The 13,316-nt window shown below is 35.8% G+C and overlaps 1 protein-coding gene across 5 annotated transcripts in view; it reads right to left on the bottom strand.

Annotated features, from left to right (window-relative positions):
* LOC148945269 (uncharacterized) overlaps positions 1–13,316 on the bottom strand; it is a 120,578-nt gene that overhangs the window by 29,969 nt on the left and 77,293 nt on the right. For all 5 annotated transcript variants that reach the window (XM_089099570.1, XM_089099571.1, XM_089099567.1 and 2 more), the window contains exon 5: positions 11,574–11,729. In XM_089099570.1, the coding sequence (XP_088955696.1) occupies positions 11,574–11,729 (156 nt within the window). The remainder of the gene's footprint in view (positions 1–11,573; positions 11,730–13,316) is intronic.

Consider the following 13,316-nt stretch of genomic DNA (forward strand, 5'->3'; position numbering starts at 1 on the left):
ATCAAGTTTCATTTACTCTCTATCACGGAGGGCGACTTCTAAGGAAGAATAGTTAAGCAAGTTCATCTTTACGAGCCAGGGCTTGCATATTTGTGCTATCTCATGCAACTTTTATTCGTTTCCGATAAATTTTCGGACAAGAAAATTTGTTTTCGTGCAAATTGTTCTGCAACGATCCTGAATAATAGACCGAACGTGATAACTTAGTTTACAATTGTAAGTAAAGTGTCAGTCAGTCAATCGGTGATAGATTGTCATCTTTTTCTATTTTTGGGAAGAAAGAACTCTTTTTGGATATGTCATTTTAATGGTTAAGTGGTTGGGATCTACAATATTTGCTCTATTGCACAAGATTTTTTTTTTTTTTTATCCAAAGGGATGCTTCTAGAACAATTTTGCCGGCAAAACCGACCAAGATTTCTGCGATGGTTCACGCTACCTAAGCAAAGTAAATCTTGTTTCTGTTCGTTTTTTGACCTGCATAGTTTTTCTAAGGACTAAAGTAAATCTTGTTTCTGTTCGTTTTTTGACCTGCATAGTTTTTCTAAGAACTAACTGTAGTATTTGTTTTTTAATTTTCTGCTTCAGAGCTAAGATGTAGCATTGGAATATAAATCTTAGGCAAAGCTGAATGTCATTTTAAAATGTTCGATCGGCCGTAGTTTTGTGAAATAATTTTAAAATGTTTATGCTAATAAATTCAAGGATGGATACAGAGGGATTTTTTAACCATATATTGAAAATCTGCATGATCTTTGGAACCTCTATGTGGCTGAAACCACCCTGTCCTCTATCCTTTGCACACCCTTGAAGATAAATGCATCTTATTGCCTCATCGTGTTAAAAGAATCTTTTCAAAAGAATCTTTCATATAGTGTAGCCTGCATTTTCAAACAGTTCGTGGTAACGAACTGTAAGTACCGAAGCTCTAGAAAACGGTATTTTGATACAAATAGATACATCAAAAGAATCAGATTTAGTTCTGATTTCAAATGTATAAGCTACCCATCAGAAGTTACGCTCCTGAGAAAATTTGGCTGATTTTCGAAAAAAGTGGGAAAGACCCCCTAAAAGTTATAGAACCTTAATGAAAATCACACCATCTTATTCAGCGTGTCAAAGAACAATACTGTAGAGGTTTCAAGCTCCTATCTACAAAAATGTGGAATTTTCCATTTTTTGCTAGAAGAAAGATCACGGATGCGTGTTTATTTGTTTTTTTGGTGTTTGTTTTTTTTTCTTTTTTTTTCAAGGGGTGATCGTATCGACCCAGTGGTCCTAGAATATCGTGGGAGGACTCATTGGAATGGAAATTAAAAGTTCTAGTGCCCTTTTTAAGTGACCAAAAAAATGGAGGGCAACTAGGCCCCCTCCCACGCTCATTTTTTTCACAAAGTCACCCGATCAAAATTTTGAGATAGCCATTTTGTTCAGCATGTTCGAAATTTTTGTAAGTATGTCTTTTAGGATGACTTAATGCCCCGAGGTTCCCAGGGGGAGGGCTGAAAGTTATGAACTTTACCCCAATGTTAACATATAGTATTGGTTATTGGGAAGTATACAGACGTTTTCAGAGGAGATTTTTTCTGGTAGTGGGGGGGGGGGGTTGGTCGGGAGGGGGGTGTGTGTGTGGGAGGATCTTTCCATGATGGAAGTTTTCATGGGGGAAGGGATATTGCTATGAAGGGGACGCCGGACTTCCCAGCATTATTTAAAAAAAGATCAGAAATTAAATATAAAAAAAAGTTTTTCAGCTGCAACAGCAGCAACATCAAAACTTTAAACAAACAGAAAATATTACATATATGATTGGTTTCACCCCCTAGTCAATACCTCGCTCTTTAAGCCAAAGATTTTTTAGTACTTTCATAAGAGCTATTTATTCTAATGAACGGCCTTTGTTATTAAGCGGTCAGTTTTAAAGAATTGGAACAAAATTCAAACTTTAGCTTAAAGAGCAAGGTATTGACTAGGGAGCAAACCCCCTAATATACGTATTAAAAATATATGAATATAGAAGTTCGTTACGTAAGTTAATTAGTAAGTTACGTATATTTATTACTAATAAAAACGTTCATAAATAAAATTAAATAAGTTTCGAGAAAGCCATTTAACCAAATAAAAGTAAATTAATATGCAAATTTTGTTTAAATCATTCTTGTACGGTGAGCCAAGATCAAAACCTGCATTTATTCAAAAACGTTCAAAAATTAAATAAATAAAAAAACAAGTTTTTTTAACTGAAAGTAAGGAGCGACGTTAAAACTTAAAACGAACAGAAATTATTCCTTATATGAAAGGGGCTGTCCCCTCCTTAACGCCTCGCTCTTTACACTAAAGTTTGACTTTCTCACAACTCTGTTTTTTTTATACAATGAAAAACTTTAGCGTAAAGAGCGAGGGGTTAAGGAGAGGACAGCCCCTTTCATATAAGGAATAATTTCTGTTCGTTTTAAGTTTTAACGTCGTTCCTTACTTTCAGTTAAAAAAAAACTTTTTTTTTATTTAATTATAGAAAGATTAAAGATATGTATGGGGAGGAGTTTTATTTGAAGCTGAACCTACCGTGTTGCAGGCGCGGGCAAATTGCATACCACTGCGTAAAGGCTACTGGGAGTCTTATGATGAGGATGGCTCGGGAAGTAGGCGTGCCTGCCCCCTCTGCAGGGAGTTTGGGGATGGAATAGATCATTTTATGAGTAGATGCCAAAGTTTGGCGAATTTTAGGGACAAATTTTTTCATGGGGATGTACCGCTGCTCCCGGGTGTTTTGGGGACTAGTTCGAGGGACCTAATTATTGCGTTATGTTGTTTTATAGAGAATAGTCTGATGGCAAGGAAAGAAGCTGTAGTCTAAATTTGTTGAGTGTTATTGTTCTTTCTTTATTGTTTTTTATTTATTTGTTTTGTGTGTATGGCCACTGGTTTTAAAGTTTTTATTTAGTATGTATTTCGTTAAGTTGTAATCGTTAATGTGCTAAAATACATGCACATCTAGGTCATTTGTTAAAGGAATTCTGTAGTATTTAAACAAAGTATTTGTTTTTTTGTGAAATATTTCCGTTTTTAAGGATTCTTTATCTGAATAAAACGTTTGAAGTATCTTAGCAACGAAAATGATTTTGTGCTTATTATCTTAGCCACAAGATTTAATATTATAACCACTGTACTATAAGATGCGAACAAAAACTATTAACATACCATCAGCAAAAATAATGTTAATTCAGCTTCTATGTTAATAAAGAGTTAAAGAGGCTGAGTCACAAGTTCGAACCTTAAAACGTACAGGGATTAGGAGGTACAGTTGGGGGGCTGCCACCCCCCAAACCCCAAAGGGGATGTGCCCTCCTCAACGCCTCGCTCTTTACGCTAAAGTTTGACTTTCTCACAACTCTTTTTTTAAACAATAAAAATTTTAGCGTAAAGAGCGAGGCGTTGAGGAGGGGACAGCCCCTTTTATATACGGAATAATTTCGGTTCATTTTAAGTTTTAATGTCGCTCCTTACTTTCAGTTTAAAGAACTTTTTTTTTATTTAAAGGCTGCGAAAGCGGGGGGTTTGGGGGGGCGGCAGCCCCTCAACTTTTCCTCCTAATCCCTGTACGTTTTAAGGTTGGAACTTGTGACTCAGCCTTTTTAACTCTTTAGAAAACGTAGTTTTTTTCAAATAATTTCTGCACATTTTTGTACAGTTTATTACTTATTATTGCTTGACTAACTGTTAGCTGATCGTGTCAGGAGTTAAAGTTGGGGGCTCAAAATTCAAAGAGTAATAGTTTTCAAAGATTTATAATTGACCATGTCCACAATGACGTTTATGATTGACCATTAGCACTCCACCTAATCGTGCTATTCTATTACTGTAAGCAAAAACAGCAAGATTGCTCAGCGACTATTCACCATCGTTAGTTTCTTTTTTAGACTTTAAATTCAATATATAAAAAAAATCCTCTGTCAGGGAATCGAACACGGTTCGTCATCCTGACAGTTAGGAGTAGCGACCACTATACCACAGAGGCAATTGTTAAGTTATGTTTAGCCTATAGAATCTATTTTTGGCGCAAGGAAATCCCCACAAAACTTGATATTTTTTTTTTAGAAAACCGGGAAGGAATGATCGGATTGATCTGAAATTTCGAGGATAATCTCCCGGGTCCCAGGAAAGCTTATCCTCTAAGTTTCAGCCCGATCGGACAACGTTAAAGGGGGGCTGTGATGGGAAAATTTAACATGGGCTCTTATAGGAAAACGAGGTTTTTCGTAAATGTAAATTCGGGGGATAATTTTTTCGGTCTGAAAATATCAAAAGGCCCTAACAGGTCGAATTCCACTTTCAATGAGTCCTCATTCACCAGGATCCATTGTCAACTATGGCCTGTAGGCGTGGCTAATAAAAAAAAGAGAAATGAACATTAAGTGGCTATATCTGTTTTTTTGGAAAACAGGGAAGGGGTGATCGGATTGAGCTGAAATTTCAAGGATAAGCTCCCGGGCCCTAAGAAAGCTTAACCTTTAAATTTCAGCCCGATAGGACAACGTTAAAGGAGGGCTGTGGTGGGAGGGTCGAAACTTCCGGCCCAGTTTACCCCATGAAGATAAAGTCGGAGGAGGATGAAATTTTGCAGGGTTCTTAGTTTGAGCTTGGGCTACAAAACAAGATCACCGCCGTCTCTCTGCAACCTCTAGGACCGGAAATCGCTTAACATTGTGGTGGGTCGCCTCTTTAAAGAGGCACAAGTGTGCCTCCTTGATAGAAAATTTGATTATGAGAGAAGCATCAGCCAAGAAACCGCGTCCTGGCAGGAGTGGGAACTTCTACATCCTCCCCTTAAACCTAAAGGTAAATCTCATAATTAATTTATATTTTTCATTTAATTTGTCAATTTCCTCCCCCCTTTCTCAACATAAATATCTGCGTTAATGTCTACAGAGGCGTATCCCGGGCTTTTGTTCGGGTGGGGGGGGGAATTGGTTAAAACATATCTTCCCGTGGACATGTATTACATGTATGTTTGTTACTGTTGTACGAGTACGACAAAAGTTTCTTCTTCTTCTTTTTTTTTTTGGGGGGGGGGTCAAACCGGAAAACCCCCTCCTCAATAAGACCATGCTGCCTTGTATCTAGGTAGGTCTACAAGATTATCCATTGGTAGACGGTGTTTATACTTATGACTGGATTTCGTTATGGCTGCACTGGGTGATTGGAGCTAGAAAAAGGGTTCGTGACCCCTGCAATCTATCACCCTACGCTGTTTCTTGATTGATATCTTTGTGATAATTACTTTTTTTTTCTTGATAAAAATTTGTTATTTTATGTTGGATAGGGATACGAAGTTAATTTGCATATTATAGTAATCACATATCAAATCTTTATAAAATTAATTTTCGTTATCTAGATACTTTAATATTTTATTAAAATAAACCATCTTTGAAAAAAATGGAAATTATTGCATAAATTTTACTTTATTTAAATACAAAAAAGAACTCATTAAGTTTCATCAAGTTTAATCTTACCGATTAAAGGCAACGAGCCTGAGAAAGTTTGTCTGATTTTCGAAAAAAAGGGAAAACACAAAGGGAAAACACCCTCTAAAAGTATTACAGTCTTAATGAAAATTACACCGTCAGATTCAGCGTATCAGAAAACCCTAATGTGGTGATTTCAAGCTCCTATCTGCAAAGATATGGAATTTTTTATTTTTTGTTAGAAGAAAGATCACGGATGCGTGTTTATTTGTTTTTTCCCCAGGCGTAAACGTATCGACCCAGTGGTCCTAGAATATCGGGAGGGAGCTCATTCAAACGGAAATTAAAAGTTCTAGTACCCTTTTTAAGTGGCAAAAGATTGGAGGGCAACCTGGCCCCCTCCCCACCCTTTTTTCCCAAAGTCGTCCGACCAAATTTTGAAATAGCCATATTGCTCATCATAGTTGAAAGGCCCAATAACTATGCCTTTGGATATAACATGAACCCCCACACCCCCACAGCCCCAGGGGAAAGGTCTTTAAGTCATACAATTTGCCCGATTTTTACACATAGTATTCATTATTGTGAAGTATGTATACATATTCGGGTGGGGGGCGTATTTCTTGCTGGGGGTTTTTCCACGGGGAATTTTCTATGAGGAGGTAAGTTTCCAGGGGGTGAACTTGTCAGGGGAAATTATACACTGGTTGAATTTGCCAAAATTCCCATACAAAATTCTTTTGATATGTTTCGCTTTCTCTTTTCCGTCTCAATTTTACGCGTTGAGTTGTTAAGGGTAATTGTCCGGGGTAAATTTTCACCGAGATTGAATTTTCTAGGAGATTTCTGTGGGGAGGGGGGTTTCTCCGTGGAGGTGGGGCCAGATTTCCTGGCATTACTTAAAAACGATCAGAAATTAAATTAAAAAAAAAGAATAAATAGCTATAAGAATAAATAGCTTTCAAAATAAAACTTGGTCCCAGTTTCACAATTATATCTATCACAAATAGAAGCCCTTCGTTTATGAAATAATTTGAATATTTTTTACTGTTTTAGTTATTTTCATTTTGGGCTTTTAATTTAGAACCTTACTTTAGTTACAAAAATAATACCATAAACCTTATCCACACACGTAAACTTAAATTTTAGGTACACTAATAAACTTGAATTTCACATAAAATTTAGAAAAGATCATTGGCTTGAAAGGTTTGGTCAACGCAATAAGTCAAGCTTATGCAAACATTAAATTAAAAAGAAACAAGTTTTTTTTTCAACTGAAAGTAAGGAGCAACATTAAAACTTAAAACGAGCAAAAATTATTACGTGTATGAAGGGGATTGCCCCCTCCTCAACACCTCGCTCTTTACGCTAAAGTTTGAATTTTGTCCCAATTCTTTAAGAACGACTCTTGAAACACAAGGGTCGTTTAATTAGATCAATAAGAAGTTTTTTAAAAAGTACTAAAAAACTTTAGCGTAAAGAGCGAGATGTAGAGCAGGGGGCAATACCCTTCATACACATTACCTGCAATGAGTTTAAAATATTTAAGCGATTGTTTTATGGGGTTTAGGGGGGAAAGGTACCTAGGTTAGGTTACGTATTTAATATATGCTAGGCTTTAAATTCGTACGATTACGAATTTTATGAATTTTTTTTAAAAATACATAAAAAAAATGTATACAAGTTTAATTAGGCCATATCCTAATATTATATAGACTATAGTCCATAGCCAGGTTTCACTTTCCAAGCACTTGATTGTGTCTCAACTTAGTACAACCGTGTAACCGTGTAAACTGCGTTTACAAGTTTTTTTCAACTGAAAGTAAGGAGCAACATTAAAACTTAAAACGAGCAAAAATTATTACGTGTATGAAGGGGATTGCCCCCTCCTCAACACCTCGCTCTTTACACCAAAGCTTAACTTTTGCTCTAATTACACAAGAGCAACTCCTGAAACACAAGGGTCGTTCAAATGGAACGATAAGCAATTTTTTTAAAAGTATTAAAAACTTTAGCGTAAAGAGCGAGGTGTTGAGGAGGGGGCATTACCCTTCATACACGTAATAATTTCTGTTCGTTTTAAGTTTTAATGTTGCTCCTTACTTTCAGTTGAAAAAAACTTGCTTTTTTTTAATTTAATGTTTGCATAAGCTTGACTTATTGCGTTGACCAAACCTTTCAAGCCAATGATCTTTTCTAAATTTATGTGAAATTCAAGTTTATTAGTGTACCTAAAATTTAAGTTTATGTGTGTGGATAAGGTTTATGATATTACTTTTGTAACTAAAGTAAGGTTCTAAATTAGAAGCCCAAAATGAAAATAACAAAAACAGAAAAAAATATTCGAGTTATTTCATAAACGAAGGGCTTCTATTTGTGATGGATATAATTGTGAAACTGGGACCAAGTTTGATTTTGAAAGCTATTTATTCTTATTACGAGAGTAAGGTGAAATACAACGTATCGTTTCTGCATTGTTTTATTACACCGTTTATTGAAAATTAAATTTGCAAAATTAGGCTGATCATCAATGTAGGTACTTGCCATGAAAGTTTGTTTGTTAAATATTTGCCAAAATCTTTGTACCATTTGGCAACGTTGAGTTTTGGAGGTGCCCAATTTGTAAAAGGTAAAATGACCTCTGGATTTAAAGATTGTTGTAGTTAACCTTCAAACTAAATCGCTTGTTTTAGAGTTGCACTGAGATAGCTCGTGACTGGTTTCAATCGCGTATTGAATAAAAAAAAAGTTTTTTTTTTTAAAAGAAAGTAAAAGGCGACATTAAAACTTCAAACCAGCAGAAATTATTCCGTATATGAAGTGGACTACCCCTCCTCAAATCACTTCTCTTTACATTAAAGATTAAAAACCACATTATTTAGGAAATACTTCGTTCAATTTTGCTTTTCTTGAGTGCCATTTAATTTTGAGTTAAAAAAAGTACATGTTCGGAATACTGTCAGTGTTTTCTTAAGCTAAACATTCCTGGTAAATGGATTATGGTAGTGGGATTCCGAACATGGTGAAATTAGTTTTCTGGCATCTAAAAAAGGGAAATAGAATGGAATAGAATCTAAAAAAAAACTTCCGACATGGTCCCGCAACACCGCATTGAAACAAGTGTTACGGAGTCCTCGACCCGATTGTGCAGCTTGATAATTTGTATGTAAAGTTGTCGCCGAAAGAAGTTTGCCACCCTTGGATTGGCTTACTTTTTAGAAGTATGGTTTATTCTTGTTTTTGGTTTGTACATATTTGCTCCTGTTTTTGTATATGTCTTTTTTCTTTTCTTTCTTTTTGTTATTCTCCATCCCCATGTCTTGTGCTTTCGATGGCTTATAAAATGAATGCATGCATTCGTCAATTAAAAAATTGATATGACTTAAGAATCTATTCAAATAAATTGTGAAAATTTTACATTATGACAGTATATTATAGGCGGAGACAGCGAAGCTACTAAGCCTACTGCTGGCAGATCATTGTATAACAATCTACAACGTATATGTTAAGGCAGACAGGAGTGGGGCTCGAACAATTTTTTTTTTCAATTCGACTGGTTTTAACAGCCTAAGACTGGTAGCCTTTGTAGGAGCTTCTCACGGAAGTAACCAAAAATAGAAAGTGCTAAGATTTCCTTCGAATTTCCACACCCAGGGATATTCCTGGAAATGGAAACGCTACTGAAAGTCCGTCCCCTTTCTCCTATTGGTCCAAGCTACTAGTCCCATAATTTTTAAGCAGATTCCAGCCCCAACATGCAAAGTTCGGGGAAAGGGCATAGGTCTCAGAAAATAATCATTCTCATGCACTATCATAAAAAGTAGATCAGGAGAGGTCACAGAAACACTTCATCCCTCCAATCATATATATAGTTTGAAAATTCTTTTATGATTCCTCATTGTGGTACCATTTGCCTACCCTTTTTCGAGAAAGTTAACTGTGGAGGTGGGATGATTTTGTAGAGGCCAAAGACATACTTGGGTCCTCCAATCAACCAGACGGAAAACTATTGCTTGATTCTGGTTAAGAACAAGTTGTAACATGCCTACCTTTCTCTTAAGAATTTGGCCGTGTAGTGGGGGTGCTGAAGGGGAGGCTGGACATCTTTGGTTCTCTATTCATACAGAACGAAAATTCTTAAATGATTCCGGCTCAAACAAGATGCAAAATACAAACCTTTCTTCTAAAAAGTTGGCAATGAGATGACAGGATTGAAGGAGCGCTGGAGGGTTGTGGGGCCACTCCAATTGTAGAGATTGCAATCATTGTATTTTCTGGTTAAAAACTAGGTGGTAATTGCCTAAATGTCACTTAAAATATTTAGCAATGAAGGAGGATTAAGTGCAGCATGAACTTATCTCTTTTTTGTGCTCAGCAAGGATTTCAAACGTTTTCGCACCAAGTAAACGAGATTTTGACGTTTGGTTTTTACACGGTCGAAATTAGCTTGTTCTCGCACCGAGTGTTGACTTGACATGTTTATCCGTCATGGCGAGTCATTTTAGTCCCTAATCATGACTTAAATTCTTTTTAAAACAAATCGTTGTAAGACCTGTCACCGAATTCAAAAAATTCCTCCGATCACACCAATTTAAGTTCTCAGTATTCCCGTTTGAATAAGGTTCAACACGCCACCCTTTTCTGCTAAAGTGTATATGTTAAGACTGGGTCATTTGCAAGATTTGAGGCCCTTGCCCTCGCCATTGCCTTTGGGTTCACATGATTCATACTCTTCTTGGAGGCTCATAGACGCAAGTCAGCCTCGTATGCTCCCTGTTAGCTCTTCTATTACTCTAAACCCTTACAAAGCCCCTCTCAAATTTCCATACTATCAATTCTATAAGAAGTGAACGGAAAAGGAAATACATGGGAGAGACATATCGCTCTTTAATTAGTCAATGCGTCTACGTCGGCTACGATAAAATAAGTTAAATAGGACGTCTAAATTACAAAAAAAAAACTTTTTTATATCCGCAAATCAAGAAATAAACAAAGCCAGAGGGACCATTTTTAGTATATTCGTGAGAGTTAGCCTTTACTATTAACCCTATTTCATGAAACTATCAACACAAATAATTTTTAGTTTTGTTTAGCTTGCAGACTACTTGTAGTTTCATACCTGGGCACAAAAAAAGAAGCGAAAGAGAGTCCATTTGCCTCTTTAGCCTCTGCGACTTTGTAGAGGCTGTAGGTAACATACCTGGATACAAAACGTGAAGCAAACGAAAATCCCTCTTAGACTTGAACCAAGGCTCATGCCCCAGGAATGTAGGGGCTTAAACAGTATGTTCTGTTTAGGCAGAATTCATACTTATGTTTTCATAAAAGGGTTAAATGACGTAGATAATTTCGGAGACCACACTGCCTTTCCATGACGATAAATAAAAGTTCAAATAGGGACAAAATCCTTTTAATAGACAGTGTTTCACAAACAGTGATAGAAATTCACAGAAAATACCAGATATTTCGGTCACATATGCAGTGACGGTCTACTGATGTCAGTTTTACTACTGATGACGGTCACTGCATTTATGAAAGAAATATCTGGTATTTTTTGTGAATTACTAACACTGTTTGTGAAACACTGTCTATTAAAAGGATTTTATTCTTATTTGAACTTTTATTTAATGCATAAAAGGGATATAAGCTATCCTGATTATAAATCTCCGATACAAAAATAAGATAAGGCTTGATTCCTTATCTTAGTAGTAATACTTCTTTCCACATTTGAATTTTTTTCAGAAACTTAGCTGCTGTTAATGAATAAGCTTGAGAACTTCTTCTTGGAACTGTCTTCTCGAGACCCCCTTCCCCCATCATTTTTATTGAAAATTAGCCTGAAGTCACTTGCCTCCCCCCACCTTATGAATCAATGTTGTTTCTAAAGATTCTGTGCTCGTCATACAGGCTAACCATTGACAATAAGTAATTGTGTAAATGCCAGGAAAAACATCATATGATCGAGTTGTCGAAGGAACCACAAATGTTACAAGAAAAAGCACGTTTAGGTTGCGTAACAATTACAATGAGCTATTATAGATCAGATCAATAAAAACTGACTTGGTACGTTGCTGTTTAATTTATCTTAAAAAGGAAATCAAGAAATACCTTGACGGGTTTGTCAACCTCCAGGGCACCGTTAGGCAATTTCAGACCTTCGTTGCTAATGCTATTTTCTTCAGATAATGCTTTGATGTAAACGTTGCTTTTAGCCAATCGTTTCACCAGTATATTACCAGCATCATCCATTTTAAGTTTGACACCCTAAAACGTAAAATTGCTTATCTTTGGGTAAAAAGGCTGGAACATTTATTCCAGAAAAGTCCAATTAAAAACGATTCTAATTAGAAAAGTCCAAAACAAGAAAAGGCAGTATTACTTTCATCTCCATTGTTACAACTATTTCTACAACTGCTTATTTTCTTTGTGATAGAAATTTCAGTGCTTATTATTCTTTAGATTTTGGACTAGAATTTTACAACACTGAATTTCTTTTTAACTTGGAGGGCATACGCTATATTTGTACCACTGATAAATTAAATAGCTATTTTTGTAAAGCTTTAAGTTAACTAAACTACACGTCACGTCATTTGTGCTTCAAATTTTGTCTCTAATATGACAAAAATGACGAAAATGTATTAACAAATTTTTGATGCGTTTAAAAAAAAAATTCGTTACCCCAAAACAAAAATCCTGGATATGCTCTTTCTGAGGTCACCTAGAGATTCGTATGTTGAAAGTTCGTATGCCTTGTGGGTTTAGCTTAGTCATCAATGGACTTCAACAGGCTTTACTCGTGAATCTTCAACTGATCAAATGGTTTAAAAGTTTCAGAATATATTGCGAAGAGGAAACAAAAATTCAAGCGCTCCGTATGTATTAAATTTACCCTTATATAAGATGTAGTCCCTTATATAAGATTTGTTTACATCAGTGATGATATATTGTTCCTCTATGTACTTGGATCAAGGCATTCGAAACTTATTAAACCCTCATATAGACTTCTAGTACCAGACTTCTAGAGGTAATAAATTTCAATGGCAATACTTCGAGGAAGTATCAGAAATTTCAGCATGAAAAACAAAGCGAATGTACGGAATGGTTGGTTTCGTAAGTTAGTCTTTTCTGTTGACCTCAAATAGCTCATTCAGTATAACTAAACTTTTGGCACAACTTATTGCATCTGCAAACTAATCGGCGAACTATGGAAAAAAATTAAATATTTAGATTGACTTGAAGCCTATATGAATGGACAAAACAAAAAAACAATAGCTCTAACTTGATCTTGATCTTTAGGTCGATTGTCACTAAAGCTGGGTCTTCGGTACCCAGATCGGTGCCCTTTGGAATCTCAGGCCGGGGTCACATTTCACTAATTTTGAGACCCAAACACATCCCAAATCGGGACAGCAGCTTGTTAATTTCAATATCCTCGTAAATCCAGCGACTAAGTTTCAATTCTGACATTTTTTTTTTTTGTAAACATTGGCGCTAATTCAAGAAAATATATGAAGAAAATGATTTTTAAATTTTTTAAACGAAGAAAAAAAAAGTATTGTTCAAAATCTAGGAAGTTTTCTTCTTATGACTATACATTTTTGTAAAATCCTACAGCAACATTTTACATTTCTTGCATCAACAAATATGTGTTCCTTCTTTTCTTCGTTCTACATTAGTGGCTCCCATCAAAATAGTTTCTGAAAATAAGGATCCCATCCGTACCATTACATATATTATTATTATCTATATTACTTCATTGATAAACCTGACCACCGAAATTAGCAATCGGCACACTCGATATTAGATAGCTTCAAGTTTCTTGGGTACCTAAATTACCCAACTGTTCCTCCG

The sequence above is a fragment of the Artemia sp. Qi Xiang Cuo genome, chromosome 13 (genome assembly GCF_049724085.1).
Source record: "Artemia sp. Qi Xiang Cuo chromosome 13, ASM4972408v1, whole genome shotgun sequence".
NCBI lineage: Eukaryota > Metazoa > Arthropoda > Branchiopoda > Anostraca > Artemiidae > Artemia > Artemia sp. Qi Xiang Cuo.